The 22,625-nt window shown below is 58.7% G+C and overlaps 1 protein-coding gene across 1 annotated transcript; it reads left to right on the top strand.

The window, feature by feature from the left end:
* Positions 1-3,391: 3,391 nt before the first annotated feature.
* Positions 3,392-22,017, top strand: NOS3 (nitric oxide synthase 3). Its single transcript, XM_070423665.1, has 26 exons — positions 3,392-3,559; positions 4,815-4,917; positions 5,222-5,370; positions 5,561-5,723; positions 6,959-7,050; positions 7,128-7,269; positions 7,499-7,638; positions 7,742-7,916; positions 8,947-9,048; positions 9,599-9,793; positions 9,889-9,962; positions 10,137-10,281; positions 10,493-10,597; positions 13,772-13,839; positions 14,238-14,354; positions 14,453-14,627; positions 16,304-16,436; positions 16,550-16,628; positions 16,745-16,932; positions 17,652-17,824; positions 18,065-18,275; positions 18,368-18,455; positions 19,579-19,700; positions 20,447-20,595; positions 20,881-21,075; positions 21,176-22,017. Exons 1-26 carry the CDS (start codon positions 3,393-3,395, stop codon positions 21,335-21,337), a joined length of 3,612 nt encoding a protein of 1,203 aa, XP_070279766.1. The 5' UTR covers position 3,392; the 3' UTR covers positions 21,338-22,017.
* The last annotated feature ends 608 nt before the right edge of the window (positions 22,018-22,625 follow it).

Below are 22,625 nucleotides of genomic sequence, written 5' to 3'. Positions count from 1 at the left end.
ATGGCAATTAGGACACTTGGGACAGTGTGGCCACAGCCCCAGGACAAGTAGAAGGAGGAAAAGTCCCCAAAGAGGAAGCTTCCACCTTCAACTTCCTCTGACTCTACCTTGACTTTCTCCTCCTCTTCCTAAAACCCAGGTGGTGGCTCCTTGTGTTCAGATCAGTACCAGTTCAGGACTAGCTGGCCCCTGCCACCAGTAAAGCTGTGCTGGATCGTCCCCAACCTCCCTGTGGCCAGAGAATGCCCCTCTTGGGGCCATCCCCTTCACCAGCCGGACCCTTCTTTTTGCCCACATAGACCCTGTCCAACCTCGGCCAATTCCCTTCTCGGTGGCCCCAGAACACACATCTGCGGTGAAACAAGCCAGTGTTCACAAAGCACCTACTCCATGCAGGGTCCTGGGGCCCAGCAGGATCTCACATGAGCAGCACTTGATCTGTTATTCCAGAGCATACATGGTCATTTAGGAGAGAAATTCCAGATGCAGAGCAAACTGCCCCAAAACCACCCCAGGAGAAACCAAGCAAGTGATGCTCCGTGGCCTGCGGGTGCTGGCAAGGCCTCCCAGGGGCAGGATACCGGGGCTGGGTATGGACAGAGCCCTCTGGAAGCACCTTGAGAAGGAGTTAGAGGCATAAGAGAATGACGGGGGTAATGCCTGTGAACGGTGACAGGAGGCAGGGAACGTCTCTGGAATGAGATGCAGGTCTGACATCTGTGAAAGGAGAGAGGGAAGGAGCAGGGTCAGGCGGGGAGAGCCTCAGACCAGAGTGAGCTCCACAAAGCTCTCTGCCAGGCCAACGGGAGCTCTGCAGAAGCCGACCGCAGAGGAGCCCAGCTGGACAGGCGTGGTGAGTCCGTGAGCCCGTGAGGCTCAGTGACCCTCTGGAGCTTCTGGAGGAGCACGGGCCTTGGGGTGCACGCTGGGCAGATTCTGAAGACATTGCAGCTGGAGCTGCCCGCCCCCTGGACCTCCTGCAGCAAGTTCTCTCTTGAAGGGAGATCTGGGCAGGACGCGTCCAGAACTGCCCAGGCTGAGCCACAAGGAAGAGGAAGAAAGATTCCAATTAGTCAGAGGGCAAAGGGAGAGGTCAGTATAGGCAAGCGCCCAGAGGCAGGAAAGCACAGGACTGTTTGGGAATCTGTGAGGAAGCCCGTTTGTCTAAAACAGAGGGTGTGAGCAATGCGCTTGGAAAATTGAGGGCCAGGCCAATGTGTTGAAGTGGCCTTGGCCTTAGATTAAAAATTTCAGGGTGAGCCAAAGCATGAGGTAAGCCCTGCTTTTGAGGTGAATTTGACAGCCTTGTGGAACACAGAGGGGAGGGGAGCCCCCAGGTCAGGGAGGGGCGGTGGTCAGTGGTGCAGGCAAAAGGTCAGGAGGACCTCCGTATCTGACACCTATCACCTTGTCTCTGAGGAGGCCAGCCACAGTTCCATTAACTGGAATCTGGAAAAAGTCATGCACACTTACTAGGTGGTGGCTGAATGAGAACCAGAAATGGGGTCTGTTGCTCAGCCATTGGGGTGAAAATGTCTAAGAGGAGAGGCCTGGGTGCCATCTCCTGCCTCAAGGGAAAGGGGGCAAGTGGGGTGGGGTCTCGGGCTCCAGGGCCGTGGGGCCAGGTCGGGACTCAGCACAAACCTCATGTTTCTGCCCCTCGTCTGCTCCTTTGCTGAGATAGGCAACAAAACTCTAGGACAGGGGTGGGCAACCTTTTTGTGAGTGCGTGCCAAAACCAGCAAAATCTCTGACTCAAAATTCTTCTGCGTGCCAACCCTAATTTTTTGAGAACATGTTACGCCTAACTTGATATCTCTTAAGGTGTACGTATGTGAAGAACCTTGAAGAAATAATAAAATTCATTCGAGTGACAAAAACACAGTATATGATGCTGAAAAATACATTTATTTTTTCATGTATACATGTTATGTATAATTATTTATTTATCTAAGATGCACCTACACTGAATTTATCTGAAAAATAAAAAAGTCGATATTAAGAAAAAAATTGTAAATGGAAGATTATAAGAGAGGGTTTCGTGTGCCAGCAAAAGTTACTGGCGTGCCATGTTGGGCACTCGTGCCAGGGGTTGCCCACCCCTGCTCTAGGAGCTCAGGTTTGTCCAAGTTTACAAGGCCCCTTCACCCTCCTCCCTCCAAGCTGGCAGACCCTACCTTCTTGTTGTGACCCCAGAGCTCACAGCACACCCCTTCCTTCCGGTTGATCCGCCAGCCACCCCCCATCCAGGCCCACCCCAATCTATCCTCACTGCTTTCCAAAGGAGTCCAGCCAACACAAATCTATGTTTGTTTGTCTGCCTGTCTGCCCCTCCTAGTCTCTGCCTGTCCTGTCTCTCAACTTCCATTTCTTTCTTGCAGTTTCTCTTGGTCTCTGTGGTCTCAGATCCACACGGCTTGGACCCCTGTAGATCCAGATGCCCCAGCCTATGGCCTTTCTCCAGGCCACAGATGTCTTGGAACTACAAATCCCAGCATGCACCACTCTCTGAGGTGTCTGGAGAGTGCTGGTGTGCACCATCTGCATTCTGGGAATTGTGGTTTCCCTGTCTCCATTCTCTTGCTAGTGCTCTAAGGTCTCCCCAGTGGTCAGTCCCGCCTCAGCCCTGACTACTGGATCTATCAGCTGACCTACCACCCCCAGGGAAACATACGTCACTGGATGACAGGGTAGGGGGTGGAGGCCCTGGATGGCAGCTTCCTGCAATTTTGTGTTCCCCACTTGAGTCACAGGGGGGCAGGGTTCCAGGAAATTGGGGCTGGGAGGGGAAGGGATGCCCTAATGCCAGACTCAAGGACAAAAGGTCACTGCATCCCTGCTGGGTCGATATCCCTAAGGGACTCAAAGGCGGGGTTGGGCGACACTGAGATGTAGGGAAGGTGGAGGAGGAGAGTGCCTGAGGGGGCCCTGGAGGTTCCTGTGGTCACTGAGAGTCTGGGACTCATCCCTTGTTGCTGACATGTGCTCACCTTCCACAGGACTCTTAGGGCACGGCAAGGGCCAGGTTCAAGGTCTTCCCTGGTCAGACACCACTGAAGAGCCTTTCTGACCCTCTGGTTGGCCATTCTGCCATCCCCTGCCCCCGCACCCCCTCCCTCCCCCGGCTCCTGCACTCCAGCCCCAGAACACAGCTGGACACCTGGGTTCCCACTTATCAGCCCCAGTCCTTGGAGCGGAACCCAGGCGTCCGCTCCCCACCCTGTGGGCGGGCGGGCATGGAGCCCGAGGCTTTAGAGCCTCCCAGCTGCCTTGTTCCTGTCCCATTGTGTGTGGACAGGGGCGGGGCGAGGGCCAGCACCGGAGAGCCCCCTCCCCTTCCTAAGGAAAAGGCCGGGCTCTGCTCAGAGACGCAGAGCTGAAGCGAGGTCGACATGGGCAACTTGAAGAGCGTGGGCCAGGAGCCTGGGCCACCCTGCGGCCTGGGGCTGGGGCTGGGCCTCAGCCTGTGCGGCAAGCAAGGCCCAGCCTCCCCTGCGGCATCCGAGCCCAGCTGGACACCAGCAACCGCACCCGCACCCCTGCCTGCGCCAGACCCCAGGTGAGCTAGGAGCAGGTGACAGGAGAGCCAGAACACAGGGCTTGGAAGGGCTGGAGCCTGCAGCCCAGCCAGGAGGGCCAGTGCCAGTGCAAAAGGGCTGTCAGTGTGGACAGAACAGGACCGTCAGGGTTAGGACGTGAGGGGCACTCACACAAGAGACCAGGATCAGGGACCGCAGGCAGTAGGTGAAAGTCGGAGGTAAGGGCACCCACTTACCAGGTTTGAATGCTGCTCTGCTGCCAAGAGCTGTTTGACTTTGAGCAAGTTACTTAACCTCTCTGAGCCTTCATCCTATAAAATGGGGATGTAGCATACCTATTGTCAGCTTCCAGCTCAGGACAAGTATTCCACAAACAGGATGATGATTGAACAGAAGAAAGTTGCTGGGGGGGGTTGGGGGGGGTAGTTACAGGAGACCAAGGAGACAGGTCTTGTGGGAAGGGAGAGCCAGGGCACAGGTCCTTGGGGTGGGAGATTGAGGTCTTTTCCCCCTGCTCCAGGCCCCTCCTCCTCATGGCCATCAACCCCGAAAGTAATGGGCAGCCCCAGAAGGGGCGTCCCTGGGGCAGAGGTCCCTGGACGGAGGAAACTGGAGTCCAGGTGGGGAGCCCGGCTGGTAGGGTGGCTGGGCTACAGGCAGCTCCGCGGAAAGGTCTCCGCACAGGCGCACCGGCGGCCTGAGGCCCTCCCTTCCTCCCGGGGGCTGGCCTGGCGGCTCTGGGAGGAAGTGATAAGGCCTCCGAGGCTTCCCTTCACACGATGGCTACTGTCAGGAGGGGTGTGAGTGAGGAGGGAAATCTGGGCTGAGAATCCCTGCTGGGCACGGGCCTCTACACCTTCAATGTCCAGCTCATTGCAACTTCGGGGGGTTGGACACCCCATGTTCAGAAGAGGTGAAGTGGGCCCAGCAGGGGGATGAGGACCCAGCCTTGGGCCAGAGGCTGGGGGCTCAGCACTAGAACACTGCTAGATGCCTGGGTTCAACCCCAGCAGCCCCAAGTCGGGGCAGGGGGGCGGGGGGGGCCTGTGTGTGGACAGGACCAGCGCTGCCTGTGTGGCCTCTGGGAAGATACTTAACTTCTCTGAGCCTCCAGTAGGTCCCTCCTCTGTGAATGGGATGCAGACACTGCCTACCTCCTAGGGTTGTGGTGAAGGGAGAGAAAATGTAAGAAAGCAGCAAACCAATGGGAGTATTGGTGCTGTCGGTGGGGCCTTGGGTTCATCCAAAAGGAAACACACTCCCCGCTCCCAACAGCCCCCCGCTGACCCGGCCCCCGGAGGGGCCCAGGTTCCCTCGTGTGAAGAACTGGGAGGTGGGGAGCATCACCTATGACACCCTGAGTGCCCAGGCACAGCAGGTAAGGGGAATCCCCACCCCATCAGCTGAGGTCTGGTCCCTCCTAAACTGGCCAGGAGATAAGACTAAGAAGAAGCGGAGGAGCTAAGGGAAGGCAGGGACCTGGGGACTCCGAGCCTCCAGCCCTGGCCCAAGTCCTGCCCTCACCCAGCCCAACCTCACCCCATTTCCAGCCTCAGCCCCGGCCCTGAGCCCACACCTCTTCACTCAACCTCCCTCTGCCCCGACCCCTGGTTCCCGCACCCTGACCTGGCCCTGACCCGTGTGCTCCCTGCTCGCTCCACCTCTGCTCCCCACCGACCCAGGACGGGCCCTGCACCCCACGACGCTGCCTGGGCTCCCTGGTATTTCCACGGAAACTGCAGAGCCGGCCCTCCCAGGGCTCTCCACCCGCCGAGCAGCTGCTGAGCCAGGCCAGGGACTTCATCAACCAGTACTACAGCTCCATCAAGAGGTGTGACCCCGACCTGACACCCACAGCCCACCCTGTCCTGCCCCAGGGTCACCCCCATCCCCCTCCTGATACGGCCCACACGGAGCCTGAGCTCAGCGCCAGGGGCCTCCCCCACACCCCCACCCACATGGTCTTAGGGGCTCTCTCCGCGCCCCCCCTCCACTTCCTTCTGCTCCCCTCTCCTCCGCAGGAGCGGCTCCCAGGCCCATGAGCAGCGTCTTCAGGAGGTGGAAGCCGAGGTGGCGGCCACAGGCACCTACCAGCTGCGGGAGAGTGAGCTGGTGTTCGGGGCCAAGCAGGCCTGGCGCAACGCCCCGCGCTGCGTGGGCCGGATCCAGTGGGGGAAGCTGCAGGTGTGGCTGACTAGCAAGCACCCAGGATGGGGGTGGGGGGCACAAAAAAGGAGGAAGAGGGGTGCAGGCAGCTCCTGATGCTTCCTGGAGGGTCCCAAGCAGTGGGAAGATTCCCGCTGTTCCCTCAGACACTGGCTCCCCTGGGAGCCCTGGCCCAGTTAAACCCCTGCAGTGCCGCAGCAGAGAAACACCAGCCTCACGGCGTCAGTGAGGGTAGCTGAGCAGTGCTCCCTGGGGGTTGACAGAGCCATGGGAGCCGCCTTCTGGAAAAGCCCAGACTGCCTCTCCCAGGCGGGCCTCACTTGCCCGGCCTAGTCCCCTCACCCCAAACACACTGCTCCCTTCCAGCCCCGTGCCCAGCCCACGCCCCCCCCCCCCCCCCGCCCCCTGCACAGCCCCACCACGTGACTCAGCACGCCTGGGCTCCTGGGACAGTGTGTGGCGCTCAGGGAAGCAAGCTGACCCACAGGGGAACTGAACGCATGACCTTGGTCTCCTGGCTGTAACTGACCACCAAAGCCTTTGGAATAAAGCCACGTGCTTAGTCAATCCCAAAGGAGCACCAAGTAGAATGAGAACAGTCTACCTGACGCGTGCATAGCCCTTTAAGTGGTTCAAAGCTCTAGCTCCTCTCTGAACCCATCAGAGCCTCCATATTTGACCCCACTCACTGCTATACCCCTCCTTGGCCCCAGGCCAGCCCCTGCCACCTCCTGCTCTGTCACTAGCACAAGTCTCCTCCGCCCTCAGGCAGAGAAGGGGCCTCCCAGCCTCCCTCCCGCTGGGGAAGGCTCCTCCGAGCACCAGAAAGCCAGCTCTCGCTGCCCCCCTCCCTCCCCAGCGCCAATGTGCCAGGGAGAGTCGGTGACTTGGTGACTTCGCTTAAGCACCGTGAATAATGGGGAGCCCACCACCCACACCTCTAGGTGGCCTCCCCGTCCCTTGGTGCCCCTCCCCAGGGCAGTGACTGGGTCCCTCCTCTGTACTGAGTGCCAAGTCTTCCCCTGTCGGGTGGGCTAAGGAGCAGACCAGGCTATCCGGGGGGTGGAGGTCAGGGCAGGAAGGGTCAGTGTGGCTGCAAATGGTCAGGGAAGCGCCTGAGAGGAGAGAGAAGTGGGCTCCCAGCAAGTGGCCCCCAGCCTTCAGGCTGCAGAGGGAGGTCGCTGCTCTCTCCGGCAGCCAAACCTCCTCCTGGGCTGGCCTCACCCCTGCTCTCGCCCTGCCTCGCGGCCCAGGTGTTTGATGCCCGGGATTGCAGCTCCGCGCAGGAGATGTTCACCTACATCTGCAGCCACATCAAGTACGCCACCAACCGGGGCAACCTCCGGTGAGTGTCGGAGCCTGCCAGCCCCAGCCCACCCCGGGCGGCAGAGAGGCTGGGGCTGACCAGTTCTCTCCCGTCAGCTCGGCCATCACAGTGTTCCCCCAGCGCGCCCCGGGCCGGGGAGACTTCCGAATCTGGAACAGCCAACTGGTGCGCTATGCAGGCTACAGGCAGCAGGACGGCTCTGTGCGAGGGGACCCAGCCAACGTGGAGATCACCGAGGTGGGCACAGCCAGGTGGAGGAGGGGCCGGCCATCCAGCGAGGGCTCTGGGGTGAGGTGCGGGTGGGGCGGTCAAAGAGGGGTCAGTGAAGCAGCGAGAGGGGACCTCACCAGATGAAGATGAGTGATGCCCAAGAAGGGTCCCGGGGGGGCGGGGGAGGGGACCGAGATCCAGCCACTGAGGGTCCCTGGGAGGAAGGGTGGCGATGGCTGATGAACGGCGCCCACAGCTCTGCATCCAGCACGGCTGGACCCCAGGCAACGGTCGCTTCGACGTGCTGCCCCTGCTGCTCCAGGCCCCAGATGAGCCCCCGGAACTCTTCACTGTGCCCCCCGAGCTAGTCCTCGAGGTGCCACTGGAGCACCCCACGTGAGCACAAGAGGGAATGGGCCGGTGGAGGAGGGGGCTGCCCCGAGGGTGCCCAGGCAGGCAAGTCTCCACAGGGGCCTGACCCCGAGCCCCATGCCCCCAGGCTGGAGTGGTTTGCAGCCCTGGGCCTGCGCTGGTACGCCCTGCCGGCTGTGTCCAACATGCTGCTGGAAATCGGGGGCCTGGAGTTTCCTGCGGCCCCATTCAGTGGCTGGTACATGAGCACAGAGATCGGCATGCGGAACCTGTGTGACCCTCACCGCTACAACATCCTGGAGGTGAGCCCCAGCTGCAGGAGGGCGGGAGGGTCCAGGCACTGGTGCAAACAGAGCCACAGAATGCCAGCAGAGGGAGGAGCTGAGCATGGGCAGGCCAGGCTGCCTCCTAGGCCAGAGCTGATAGGCGCCTGGGAGCACCAGGGCTGTGTGTGTCTGCTCCCAGGAATACAGCTGACCCTTGAATATCACAGGTTTGAACTTTGAGGGTGAGTTGGGGAAACCAGCGTGTAAGTGAACCCCTGTTGTTCAAGGGTTAACTCTATGTAGTTATTTTTCTGGGAATAGGACCTATAGTTCCATAGCTTACATCAAATTCTCAAAATGGCCAAAACCGGTTTGGCTCAGTGGATAGAGCGTCAGCCTGTGGACTGAAGGGTCCCAGGTTCGATTCCGGTCAAGGGCATGTACCTTGGTTGAGGGCACATCTCCAGTAGGAGGTGTGCAGGAGGCAGCTGGTTGATGTTTCTCTCTCATCGATGTTTCTAACTCTCTATCCCTCTCCCTTCCTCTCTGTAAAAAATCAATAAAATATATATTTTTTAAAAATTCTCAAAATGGACCTTGACCCCAAACTGTGAAGACCCATTTAGAGATGAGAAATTAAGGCCCAGGGCTGAGAAGGATCTAGCCCAGGGGTGGGCAAACTTTTTGACTCGAGGGCCACAATGGGTTCTTAAACTGGATCGGAGGGCTGGAACAAAAGCATGGATGGAGTGTTTGTGTGAACTAATATAAATTCAAAGTAAACATCATTACATAAAAGGGTACGGTCTTTTTTTTTTAGTTTTATTCATTTCAAACGGGCAGGGTCTGGCCCGCGGGCCGTAGTTTGCCCACGGCTGGTCTAACCCAAGGTCTCTGCTCTGTGGTGCCCCTGCTAGCAAGGACCCGAACCCGCCCCAAACTAGGTAGACGGGCCTCCCAGAGGGCCACCCACCCACCTCACTGCTTCCACTCCCGAGTATGAGGCAAAGACGCTGTCGGCACCTCCCCACCCTGTGCCTACACCACCACCCACCTCTGCTCCCAGGATGTGGCTGTCTGCATGGACCTGGACACCCGGACAACCTCGTCCCTGTGGAAAGACAAGGCAGCAGTGGAGATCAACTTGGCTGTGCTGCACAGTTACCAGGTGCGCAGGCCCGGGCTGGCCAGGAGGGCAAGGGCGAGGGCGAGGGCGAGGGCGAGGGCGAGGGCGAGGGCGAGGACAGGGCAGGGCTGCCAGAGAGGGAGGCACAGGAGCTGGACAGTGGGAAGGAGTTCCACGGCCAGGTATGATGGCGCACACGGGGCCTGCATTTTGGGCACAGCACACACTAGTCCGGGTGCTGCAGTACGGGGCTTGTGTGTGCTGGGACCCCAGCGACTAGTGTGTGCTCAGCAGTTCTGGGCCCCAGGCCACACTGGGCACTGACGTTTATGCCACCCACTGGATTTTGGAAACTCGTTCCAGAGAGCATGCCGGGTGCAGTGCCTGCTGAGTACTTCTAAGGGGTGTCCAGAGTTTAGGACATTGGGTTTGGGGGGCGGAGCTGCTATTGTCTGCTGAGCTTTGAGAGTGACCTTGTATGCTGCTGGTAGGGGCCACGTGCAGTTGGGAGAACAGAGGATATGTTGGGTTTGGGGTGACGAGCGGTGGGGCCTGTAGGCTGAGCCTAAGCCACCCCCTCCCACTCGCCCAGCTGGCCAAGGTGACCATCGTGGACCACCACGCCGCCACCTCCTCCTTCATGAAGCACCTGGAGAATGAGCAGAAGGCCAGGGGGGGCTGCCCTGCCGACTGGGCCTGGATCGTGCCCCCCATCTCGGGCAGCCTCACCCCTGTCTTCCATCAGGAGATGGTCAACTATTTCCTGTCCCCTGCCTTCCGCTACCAGGTGCTCACCCACCGGCTGGTCCCCCAGGGTGGCTCTAACCAAGCAGCCCCCCGGGCTGCTGTTTTCATTACTCACTTTCCCCTCCACCCCTGCAGCCAGATCCCTGGAAGGGAAGTGGAGCCAAGGGTGCCGGCATCACCAGGAAGAAGACCTTTAAGGAAGTGGCCAAGTAGGTGCCCCAGGAGTGCCACCCTTCTCCCACACCCAGTGACCAGCCAGTGGTGGTCTGGCACCACCCCTCCATGCCTACCACTCAGGGCCCCAAGGCCTTGCTTGGCCCACGCGCCTGGGGGGACCCCAGCTCTGTGCGCCTGGGATCCCCTCACCCCACCCTCGTCCGCAGTGCGGTGAAGATCTCTGCCTCACTCATGGGCACGGTGATGGCCAAGCGTGTGAAGGCCACAATCCTGTACGGCTCCGAGACCGGCCGGGCCCAGAGCTACGCGCAGCAGCTGGGGAGGCTCTTCCGGAAGGCTTTCGACCCCCGGGTAGGACTGAGCCTGCAGAGGCAGGAATCTGGAAGGGGGGCAGCCCTTCAGATATGCCCTGGAGGATAGGAGAGGGTCACAAGGCAGGGCTCACAAGGATCCCGGGGATCCACGGGGAATCAGGGACCAAGTCGGGGCCTGCGTCTTGCCCGCCAGGGAAGCCAGAGTGAGAAGGACCAGGCAGTAAGGACATCTGTCTTCCCACCCACAGGTCCTGTGCATGGATGAGTATGACGTGGTGTCCCTTGAGCACGAGACGCTGGTGTTGGTGGTGACCAGCACATTTGGGAATGGGGATCCCCCAGAGAATGGAGAGGTGAGGCCTGAGGGGAGGGGGTGAGGGGAGAATCAACACTGGGGTGGCTGGGCAAGACCCCCCCCCCCCCCGCCCATGATGGAAAGTGGGCGAGCATGAGAGTCCCCCAGAGTGTGACCTACACGGGCCACACTCCAGGCCCACCCTCGAGCTGCAACACTGTTTTACTGGGTCCTCGAGTGATTTCCATCCCCAGTGCAACTGTGTAACACGCTGAAGGCACTTCTGTGAGGCTGCTCTGGGATACTGACAACTGAGGAAAACAGGAATACTCCATTTAATACGCAATTTCAGCTTTTTCTTCTTAACGGAAGAAACTAGCCCTGTTCAGATGTCAGCAGATTAGGTACCTTTCACTTTCTGAACAAATATTAAAAGAAAGAAAGAAACTTGAGCACCATTCAGTCCTTTACGGTTAACCATCATCTTCCAAGCATCTCTGTCCCCATCCACTCCTGGCGCCCTCCTGCCTTTGGCTTCTCCGCGCCTAAAGCAGGAGGCTGATGTCAGCCTCTCCCCTACCTTGCTGCCTGGGTTAGGCCTTTTAAAGAAAAATAGAACCACGAGCTTTTGTTTAGTATGAAAGTATTTACATCCATGTGACCCGCAGCACTACCAAGATCTAGAACATTTCCATTGCCCTGAAAAGCTCCGTTGTCAATTCCCCCATCAACCCCCTTCCCAGTCAACCTTCCCCCTCCCCCTGCCCACAGGCAGGCCTTCTGACTTCTGTCCCCGGTTAGTTCATCTGCCCTCGGAAGGCAGGAAAGGGGAGCACACAGTACCCCGGCTTCTTTCGCTCACCCAGCTCTCAGGTCCTCTCCAGGTGGGGGGCTCGGGGTGCGGTCCCAGGCGGCGAGCAGCGTCGCTGTGTGACTACCCGTGTTTCTCTCCACTCTCCTGTGGACGGACACTTGGGCCCGGTCCAGTGCCCAGCTATTGTGAATCAAGCTGTTATGAACATTCCTGTGCAAGGCTTTTGTGGGCTTATGTTTTCATTTCTCTTAGAAAAATACCCAGGGGTGGAATGGCTGGGTCATCGGGTAGATGTATGTTTAACTTTTTTATTTAACTGCCAAACGGATGGAACTACACCCTTAACTTCTGTGCATTTCTATGTATGTAAACTGTGTTTCAAATTTTAAAAAGTGGAGCAAACCTAGGCATACACCCCACAAAAAATGGGATATATTCACTAAACCCACAAACAAGAATATTCATAACAGCATTGTTCATCATTCCCCACACCGGAAATAGCCCAAGTGGCTGTCAGCGGCAGACCGGATAAGTAAATTGCGGTATATTCGAACGCCTCCCAGTAAGGAGGGTGGACGGATGACAACCACATAACGACGTAGATGAGATTCAAAATGCCACGTAGGGTGAGAGAAGCCAGACACAAAGGAACACAGACCGTGGGATTCACTCTGTGTAAAGGTCAAAAGGAGGCGGCCGCACCTGTGCTGCCTTGCTCAGGAGCGCGCTGGTCCCCTTGGGGTGGGCTGGTGGCAGGGAGGGGCACCGAGGTGACTTAAAGGACGCCGGTGGGTTTTCTTGATGGGATGCTGATTGCACAGTCTGTTCGGTTTGTGAAAATCTAGAAAGCTGTACGTTTATGATATGTCTGATTTTCTGTCTGTACTTTGCGCTTCAACAAAATGTTTTAAAAATCAAATTAAGGTAGGACAGGCCAGTTATGGCGAACCTGACAGACCCAAATACACCTGCATTTGACACTGGATGCAATGGCCTGGCCGCATTTTGCTGTTTCCTGCGCGAAGGCTGAGTAGTTCTAAGCTGCTTCCGTGGCAGCGGTAATGTGGCTCGGCTCAGGGAGGTGTCCGTGCCGGCAGTGCCAGGAGTCCGCCTGTAGCACTGGCTGGAACATTAGGACTCATGACACCCGGTGGTTTTGTTTTTGTTTTTAATATACTTTTATTGATTTCAGAGAGGAAAGGAGAGGGTTAGAGAGATAGAAACATCAATGATGAGGGAGAATCATTGTTCGGCTGCCTCCTGCATGCCCCCCACTGGGGATCCAGCCTGCAACCCCGGGCATGTGCCCTTAGCCGGAATTGAACCTGGGAGCCTTCAGTCTGCAGGCCGATCCACTGAGCCAAACCAGCGAGGGCATGACGCCCAGCATTGATGGCAGTGAGGAAAGAGCAGTCCCCTGCCCTGATGCAGTCCCCTGACTCAGCAACCCCACTTCTCAGGACCACCCTACTCAAATATGCAAAAGAGGAAGCAGTACCTGAGTGTCTGAGCCTTGGTCATAGACCACCCAGATTCCTCGGTCAGAGGGAGTCTCATATGTGAAAGGTACATGTCATGGCAGACAGCATAGCCACGCAGTTTTGTGTACTGACCTGGAGGGAGGTCCGTGACAGACTAGTGATAAAAAGCAGGTAAAGCCCTGGCTGGTTTGGCTCAGCGGATAGAGTGTCAGCCTGCGGACTGAAGGGTCCTGGATTTGATTCCAGTCAAGGGCCCATGCCCAGCGTTGCAGGCTCGATCCCGTGAGGGGCATGCAGGAGGCAGCTGATCAATGATTCTTTCTCATCATTGATGTTTCTCTCTCTCTCCCCCTCCCCCTTTCTCTCTGAAATCAATAAAAATATACATTTTTTTAAAAGCAGGTAAATACAGTTTAGTCCCATTTTTACTTTTTTAATATATATATATTTTCTATTTCAGAGAGGAATGGAGAGGGAGAGACAGATAGAAACATCAATGATGAGAGAGAATCACTGATTGGCTGCCTCCTGCACGCCCCCGACTGGGGAGCGAACCCGCAACCCGGGCATGTGCCCCTGACCAAAATCAACCCGGGACCTTTCAGTCTGCAGGCCAACGCTCTATCCACTGAGCCAAACTGGCCAGGGCCCATTTTTACTTTTTAAAAAATTATAAATGCAGGTATGTGTATAAAGACAACAGGAAATGGGCGAGATGGTCAAATGCCTGTCAGGCGTTTACGTGCCTTCGGGTGAGACTGGAGGGAAGATGAGGGCAGATTTTCTCTTTTATCACTTTGCATGCTTCTGGAATGTTCTCAAAAAGTCACTTTCAAATTGAAAGTTACAAATAATAAGAAGGTCCAGCCTGGTGCTGGCCTAAGCTTCTGTGTACTTACAACTGAACTAACCGCGATGCCCACGCTTCCCCTCGCAGAGTTTCGCGGCGGCCCTGATGGAGATGTCGGGCCCCTACAACAGCTCCCCTCGGCCCGAACAGCACAAGTGAGTGGGGGGGGGGGGGGCGGTCTGGGGGCCGGAGGCGATGAGGCACCGGGAGACAGGAAAGGAAGGCAGCTGTGAGGAGCTCCCCCTCTGTGCCTCCAACAAGCTGGCACCCCCCCCCACAGCCTCCCACAGCCCCCCTTCCTGTGACCTGCCCCCCTGCAGTCCCGGGACTCTAAGAGGCATCAGTCCTTCAGAGAAGGGAAGGAGGCAGAGCAGAGCAGAGGCACAGAGACCCTCAGCCTCCACCGGAGACAGCACCAGAGAGCAAAGCCCAGCCAGGCAGGGCCTTTCCTGTCCCCGATGCAGAGACCCTGAAGCTGTGCCCTGGCTGTGTCTGAGCCTGTGCCATGTCTCCAGTCCCCTGTGTCACCCTTGTCTTTGTCCTCTCTTGCCAGGAGTTACAAAATGCGCTTCAACAGCGTCTCCTGCACAGACCCGCTGGTGACCTCCTGGCGGCGGAAGAGGAAGGAGTCCAGCAACACAGACAGCGCAGGGGCGCTGGGGACCCTCAGGTCTGGGGGCCTCAGGGAGGGAGGCGAGCGGGAGGGCAAGCTCCCCGGGCACAGGGGCTGGAACGGAGTGGGCTCCCGTGACAGCTCCCTGCCCCCAGGTTCTGTGTGTTCGGCCTGGGCTCCCGGGCGTACCCCCACTTCTGCGCCTTTGCTCGCGCGGTGGACACACGGCTGGAAGAGCTGGGTGGGGAGCGGCTCCTGCCTCTGGGCCAGGGCGACGAGTTGTGCGGCCAGGAGGAGGCCTTCCGCGGCTGGGCCAAGGGCGCCTTCCAGGTGAGCCCTGGGCCTGTCCCAGCATCTGACCCCTGTCACTGCTCCGGCCCCAATTCTGACTCACTCAGACCTGGACACCTCCCCACTGAGACCTGCAATACTAAGACAGGGCCTCACTGCCGCCCAATCCCTTTGGGTGTTTTGGTCTCTTCCTGTTCCTTCCAAAGTCCACCCTCATTTGGCTCAGTCCTGAGCAGTGGATGACATGGCCCTAACCTCATGGGAGGCTGCTGGCCAGGACTAAAGAGGGCAGACAGGCCCTGGCAGGTGGGGGCCTGAGTGGGCGCACAAAGGGAGGGGCTTCAGGGGGGACAGGACGCAGGGAGAGGGAAAGGATGGAGAGAGAGCTAGGCAGAGGTGAGTGTAGAGCTGAGGCCAGCACAGAAACTCAGGGAAATCAGAAGGCAGACAGGCTTGGGGCAGTACCAAGGGGTGAGTCCCGGGGCTGTAACTTTCTAAGCCGGGTTCCCTGCAGAAGCAGCTCTGCCTGGTCTGGTAATCATGCCTGGACCTGAAGGAGGCTTGTTCTCCCAGTCCTGACAGTGTTCTGGGCAGTGCTGGTCCCACTGGGGTTCCCGGGCTTGAGCTCAGCAGGTGTGGGAGGAGGAGAGGAGGAGGGTGTCCCAGAGATGGGCTGGGCAGGCCGCCTGGCACAGGTGGAGGGTTTGCTGGGGAGAAGGTCAAGCTGGAAAAACAAGCTCAGATTGGAGGAGAAGATGAGAATGGAAAACAAGACCACAGAATCTAGACACAGGGAAGCAACCGGAGGTCAGGAATGGGACAAGAGAAGGGGCCCAACGTGAAGTTTCGGGACCTGGTCTAGAGGCACAGGGTGGGCGGAGGAGAATCCCGCTGGAAGCAGGAAGGCTCTGGCTAACGAGGGTGGTAGCAGTGGGGGAAGGAAGGAAGGGAGGGGGCCAAGGAAGGAAGGAAGAGATATAAGACTTCACACGCACAAAGGAAAGATTAACAGGACTGGCGGTGCAGGGTGAGAAGAGAGGGGAGGCCCAGCTGGATGCGCCTGGGATTGCAAGCTGGGGGCTGGCCATGCGGTTCACCAGACTTGTGCCTGAGCAGAAACTAATGAAATACGGACCCTCCTGGGGCTGGGCTCCAGCGGCTCCTCCGGCCCCTGCATGGGTGCAGGGCAGAGCAGGCTGCCAGAGACCCCTCCGCGGCCTTTTACATAAAGTATCTCATGTCATCGTCACCGGACCTACTGAGGTGTAGAGACAGGGAAACAGGAGGTTTACTGTGAGGGCAAGAGCAGAACTTTAATGCGGGTCTGAACACAGAGAACGGCAGACACATTCAGCGGGTGCTACCGCGTGCCAAGCACGGTGCTCCTCGGACACCAGACTAACACTCCAGGTTACGGAACTAGTGGCCGTGACAGAAACCCATGCAAAGGGACAGCTAGCACAGCGGCCGAGGCAGGACGTGGGCTAAAGATCGAAGGGCCGCAGCCTCAGCCTCCATTTCGGTCCCATTCTCCCTCCTGCCGCTATGGCAGCCGATCCCACAGTCGTCTGTGAGCCTCGGATGGTGCCCCCCGACTCCCGGACCCCTCTGCTCCCACAGTCCCAGGCAGGTGGCAACTGGGGACCCAACAGGCCAGCCCCACCTCCCCCATCAGCCCCCCTCAGTTCCACAGCCCTCATCACCTTGCCCCTCAGGCCTCCTGCGAGACCTTCTGCGTGGGAGAAGATGCCAAGGCCGCTGCCCGGGACATATTCAGCCCCAAACGGAGCTGGAAGCGCCAGAGGTACCGGCTAAGTACCCAGGCCGAGGGCCTCCAACTGCTGCCAGGTGCGCCCTGACCTCCCGCTGACCCTGCTGGCCTTCTGGACCCTCCAGGGTCCCACGACCAACTCCCAGGCACCCGCTCCCTGGCTCAGGCTTGTCTCACCCCCTGCCCCCAGGCCTGATCCACGTGCACAGGAGGAAGATGTTCCAGGCCACAGTCCTCTCAGTGGAAAACCTGCAAAGCAGCAAGTCCACGTGAGGAAGACTCCCCCCCACACCTGTCCCAGCCCCTCCTTCCCCAGACCCTGGCACCCTCCTCCTCCCACATACTGCCTCCCACTCCCTGTAACTGCCTCTCTCCTCACCCCCAGCCGGGCCACGATCCTGGTGCGCCTGGACACTGGAGGCCAGGAGGGGTTCCAGTACCAGCCGGGGGACCACATCGGCGTCTGCCCGCCCAACCGGCCCGGCCTTGTGGAGGCCCTGCTGAGCCACGTGGAGGACCCACCCCCCCCAGGCGAGCCAGTGGCCGTGGAGCAGCTGGAGAAGGGCAGCCCTGGTGAGGGGGCTCGGTCTGAAGCATGGCATTGAGGGCTTGCTCCATCCTCATGGCACCAGGGTTCCCTGGGTTCAGGACCTGGCAAAAGGTTGCCACATTCGCTCAGCTGGACAGTCCACAGAGCGAGGCTCTGTTCTCTGAACCTGTCCCCACACCTTTAGCCTAAAGCAGTGGTTCTCAACCTTCTGGCCCTTTAAATACAGTTTCTCATGTTGTGACCCAACCATAAAATTATTTTCGTTGCTACTTCATAACTGTAATGTTGCTACTGTTATGAATCGTAATGTAAATATCTGATATGCAGGATGGTCTTAGGCGATCCCTGTGAAAGGATCCTTCGACCGCCAAAGGGGTCACGACCCACAGGTTGAGAATCGCTGGCCTAAAGGCTGTCTCCGGCCTCAGGGCTCCTCCCAAAAGCTCCGCCTGGCCACTAGCCTGCTCTGTAGCTGGCATGCGGTCTACCTTCCGCTGCCCCCCGAGCCTGGAGTGAAAATAAGTTGGGTGGGGGAGAAGTAGAGGAGCCCAAACCAACCCAATCCAACCGGGGGCCCCAAAAGAAGCAACATGGGGGCTGTCCAGACAGTTCCAACACCGCTTTCAAGGGCAAGGTCACCTATAACACGAGGCATGGTCAGGCCCCATGTCCTCTCCAAGAAGCAATCATCACCCCAGTCCGGCTGCCCCTTCCTCAGAGCTCCTCTATGCACGACCCCCAGGTGGCCCTCCCCCCGGCTGGGTGCGGGACCCCCGGCTGCCCCCGTGCACGCTGCGCCAGGCTCTCACCTTCTTCCTGGACATCACTTCCCCGCCCAGCCCTCGCCTCCTTCGACTGCTCAGCACCCTGGCTGAAGAGCCCGGCGAACAGCAGGAGCTCGAGACCCTCAGCCAGGTTGGGGGCCACCCAGTGCGGGGAGCAGGGGCTAGTGAGGCTGGATGAGCTGGGGGGAGGGGGGCCTGCCTGGCTCACAAGTTCTGACCCAGCTCAGAGTCACTAATGCATCTAGAATGCTCAAGGTCTGGAAGAGCTGGGCACGGAGAAGGTGTGCGGGAAGGCTGGGCTTGGTGGGGTCAGAAGGTGAAGTCAGCAGGCAGCACGGGAGGTTCCAGCACGCTGCACCCCACCCCCCAGGACCCCCGGCGCTACGAGGAGTGGAAGTGGTTCCGCTGCCCCACGCTACTGGAGGTGCTGGAGCAGTTTCCGTCGGTGGCACTGCCTGCCCCGCTGCTCCTCACCCAGCTACCCCTGCTCCAGCCCCGGTACTATTCCGTCAGCTCAGCACCCAGTGTCCACCCACGGGAGATCCACCTCACAGTGGCCGTGCTGGCATACCGGACCCAGGGTGAGGCTGGGGAGGTGGGGCAGGACCAGGGTCAGGGCCACATAGTGACCCTGGAGTGGGCCCCTCACTGACCCCTTCTCCTCCCAAACTAGATGGGCTGGGTCCCCTGCACTATGGAGTCTGCTCCACATGGCTCAGCCAGCTCAAGGCCGGAGACCCTGTGCCCTGCTTCATCAGGGGGTAAGTGAGCACGTCAGGGGATGGAGTGGACAGACAAGAAGAGAATGTCTGTCCGAGCAGGGGCAGAGAAAGAGCCACATGGGCGGCCAGGACAGATGGAGGACTCTGTGGGGGCTGCACAGGGTGAGGCTGGAAGCGCTGGTGGGGGGTGTGACTGGGAGCAGGGAAGACCCACTTCACATATCCGGGACAGGGTATCCGGCTGAGCCACTCCAGGACGTGGGCTAAGCTTTGGGCCTTTCACCAATTTGGATGTAGGGTCCTGCTCTGAAATGGTGGCCCCCAGAGGGAGGGCTGGGTTCAGCCTGAGGTTGGGAGGCACAGCCCCTAGGCCCGTGGTCGGCAAACTGCGGCTCGCAAGCCACATGCGGCTCTTTGGCCCCTTGAGTGTGGCTCTTCCTAAGCCTTAGGAGTACCCTAATTAAGTTAATAACAATGTACCTACCTATATAGTTTAAGTTTAAAAAATTTGGCTCTCAAAAGAAATTCTAATCTTTGTACTGTTGATATTTGGCTCTGTTGACTAATGAGTTTGCCGACCACTGCGCTTAGGCACTGTGCCTGTTCAAGGACAAGCCCCTCTCAGTCCAGGGAGAACTAGTTCAGTTACGGTAGGATCAAGGAGGACTCAGGATACCCTCCCCTCATGCTGTGTAAGTCTTGCCCCATCTAGCAGCGAGGAGCCGAAAGTCTCAGGCGGGACAATGAAGAGTTCCCAGGATGGCACCAGCTAGGCCCAGTGACCCAAACCCATCCAGGAGGCGAAATTACAAATAGGCTGTGACCTACTGAATACAAACTACCTACCAATACGGAGACTAATAAGCACACTCAGGGAACTCATAAACCAAGACTGGCCTTCCCTTCCCCTAGTTTCTAACTCTCCTCAACTGAGACATCAAAATGGTCTTCAGTTCAGGTTTGCACTGTGTTTCCTTTCACCCAGCTAGCAGAGTTGTTACTAAACACGTCATGCCTACTATGAACTAGACACGGTCATAGCACTTGACAAAGCAGTCACTCGGTGGCCAACAGAAACCAAGTTCTCCTCTCTCCACCCCGCACAAGTGGTAGGACTGGGAAGCGGGGAAGCAAGAGGCCTGACCAAATGTCTCTCTGCTAGGGCTCCCTCCTTCCGGCTGCCACCCGACCCCAGCTTGCCCTGCATCCTGGTGGGCCCAGGCACTGGCATCGCCCCCTTCCGGGGATTCTGGCAGGAGCGGCTGCACGACATTGAGAGCAAAGGTTCGGCTGGGGGGCCAAGGGATGACGGGGTCACAATCTAGGGACAAAGAGGTGGGGACTGGAGTGCAGGAACCAGGTAGGAAAGAGGGCAACGAATGGGCCACAAAGGTGATCTAATAAGTTCAAGGGGAGGGGAAGGCCTAGAGGCCAGGGCAGTGCCCGTCTGGCCTCCTAGTGCTGGGCACAAAGTCGGGGTTGGATTGGATTAAGGACAAAGAGAACTGGAAGGGGACGGGGCTGAGGCTCAGAAGACAGAAATGCCCCAGGAAGACTCACCCAGGTCAGGCCAGGACCCGAGGTACAGGGTGTTCAGGGTGGGCACAGGGTGCCCAAGGCCTCCGGTAAGTCACAAGAAGGGGGGCTGTGACTGAGAGGACGGTAGGAAGTGTGGGAGCCCAAGGTGGGGGGAAATATGGGTTGGAGCAGGGAAGGAGCCAGATAGAATCCCCACTGCAGCTCAGAGGGTGCAAAGGACAGCAATTCTGGGTACTGAGCCCGTGTTCTAGCGCCACACACTGGCCACTGGAGCCCAGGAGAGGCACCGCCCCGGGTGAACGTGGGCTTCCCTGTGAATCAGGATCAGGCAAGGCTTCTGAGAAATACGTCCTGCGCTCACCTAGAAGCCAAACAGCCCAGAGTGGTTGTTTCTGCCCGAAAGGCGGGGGCTGTCGGCCTGGGCGAGAGTAGCCAACAAGAGGTGCGCCCCGCCCGGGGAGGCAGCCTCCAACCCGCAGCGCTGCTTGCAGGCCTGCAGCCCGCCCCCATGACGTTGGTGTTTGGCTGCCGATGCTCCCAGCTTGACCACCTCTACCGCGATGAGGTGCAGGGTGCCCAGCAGCGCGGGGTGTTCGGCCGCGTTCTCACCGCCTTCTCCCGGGAACCCAACAGCCCGAAGGTGGGGACCCCGGCGGGCGCAGGGGCAACCTGAAGCGAAGGATGTGGGCAGGCCCGGCGCGCACGGCGGAGGGGGGAGGGGGGGAATCAGGCCCAAGCCCCGCCCCGCCCCCTTAGTGAACACCCTCCGCTTGGCCCCTCAGCTCCCGCCCAGCCCCATCATTGGCCCAAGGCCCTAGGGGTCTCCCCCACCCTCCCCCAAGCCCCGCCCCTGTTCCATCCACCGCTCCAGACCTCACCCCAGTTCACTTTGGCCCGGGCGGCCCCTGACCCTGCCTCCCCTCAGACCTACGTGCAGGACATCCTTCGGACAGAGCTAGCCGCGGAGGTGCACCGCGTGCTGTGCCACGAACGGGGCCACATGTTTGTCTGCGGCGACGTCACCATGGCAACCAGCGTCCTGCAAACGGTGCAGCGCATCCTGGCGACAGAGGGCAACATGGAGCTGGACGAGGCCGGCGACTTCATCGGCGTGCTGCGGGTGCGAGGGCGCGGGCGTGGGCGGGCGGCTGCCGGGTAGGGGGCCGGCGTGCTCCGGCCGAGTCTGGCTGCCGGGTTCTGATCTCCTGTTTTCCCCGCAGGATCAGCAACGCTATCACGAGGACATTTTCGGGCTCACGCTGCGCACCCAGGAGGTGACCAGCCGCATACGCACCCAGAGTTTCTCCTTGCAGGAGCGGCATCTGCGGAGCGCAGTGCCCTGGGCTTTCGACCCACCCGGCCCCGACACCCCTTGCCACTGAGAGCCCTCTTTCTTGCTTTCCACCCAGTTCCCGGAGAGGGGCCGTAGTCCACACTGGCGCTGCAGCTCTTCCCTCGGCTGCCCAGGCCCGGCCACCTCTCCCTCCCTTCCCCAGGTGCCTTCCCCCGTCTGTGCAGAGTCCGCGGAGACTCGCCTAACACCTGGGAATGAGCGAAGTCTTTCTCTCTCTAGGCCTGGTTCCCTACCTCGGGTCTGACCAATCTGGAAGGCCCCTCCCAGCAGTGGTATTCCAAAGCCTCCTGTCACCCTCTTCGTGTTCTTTTTAAAAATATATATTTTTTTTATTGAGTTCAGAGAGGAAGGGAGAGAGAGAGCTAGAAACATCAATGATGAGAGAGAATCATTGATCAGCTGCCTCCTGCACGCCCCACACTGAGGATGGAGCCCACAACACGGGCATGTGCCCTGAGCGGGACTTAGAAGGTAATCAATCTCCTGGTTCATAGGTTGATGCTCAGCCACTGAGCCACCCTCTCCGTGTTCTTTAGGTGGATTTTAGATTTCCCTTACCTCTCTCAGGAGTATTTTATCTCGAAACCTAATCTCCAAATCATTCAAATATTTATTATTGAAGATTCACCATAAGAGACTGGACCAGGTGTTATGAGAGCGACTGAGATGCCTAACCCAGCCCTGTGGATTAAAATTACAGAATGACAAGCTCTGTCTTTTAACTTGTGCGGATGTGGGGGTGGTAATTCTTGGAGAGCAGTCCTACCCTACATACTCCACTTTGACCCAGCTCTCTAGGAGCCAGGCTGTCAGTCACAGGCATTCCCGGGAGCTGCTCCCTCACTCTTGGCTGAGAAGCGGTACCGCCCCCTGCTGCCAGGAGTGGGAACACTGGAGACCAAGGTCGTAAAGATGAGCAGCCGTGAGCAACCTTTACCACTGGTTTCCGACAGGATGGGCAGCCACACCCACTTCCTCAAACGTCATACTGATGCCGAACTCCAAAAACATCAGCCCTCGCTAGTCTTTCCACTCACAAGTCCCCGTGTCCCCCCTCCACAAATCCCATGGGAACCTGAAGAACCAACTGCCTCCCAGGCACGATCCTCACAGTTTCCCGTACACTGAGTTTGGCCTCCACCTTGGCCTTGCCTCCCACCTGGGACTTGTTCCCAGGTAACTGTCCCAGGACAGCTAATGGGGGGGGGGGGGGGGTCGCCTTCTCCCCTCCATGTGGGGATTGTCTCTAAGACATGTTTCCAGATGCCCTTGCATCTCCTCTCCTACTCTTTCTCTGCTCTCTGGGGCCAGATGGT

Source organism: Myotis yumanensis, unplaced genomic scaffold, assembly GCF_028538775.1.
Source record: "Myotis yumanensis isolate MYYU_CA2020_CCGP unplaced genomic scaffold, mMyoYum1.0.hap1 SCAF_9, whole genome shotgun sequence".
NCBI classification, from domain to species: Eukaryota; Metazoa; Chordata; class Mammalia; order Chiroptera; family Vespertilionidae; genus Myotis; species Myotis yumanensis.
The sequence above is the reverse complement of the archived record's forward strand: the minus strand, read 5'-3'. Positions and strand labels throughout refer to the sequence as shown.

Excerpts from the sequence above, each read along its gene's own strand:
- NOS3 (XM_070423665.1), top strand. The coding sequence starts at position 3,393 with ATGGGCAACTTGAAGAGCGTGGGCCAGGAGCCTGGGCCACCCTGCGGC. Across the intron at positions 13,840-14,237 it reads CCTCGGCCCGAACAGCACAA|GAGTTACAAAATGCGCTTCA; the intron begins GTGAGTGGGGGG and ends CTCTCTTGCCAG. Across the intron at positions 16,629-16,744 it reads CTGCAAAGCAGCAAGTCCAC|CCGGGCCACGATCCTGGTGC; the intron begins GTGAGGAAGACT and ends CCTCACCCCCAG.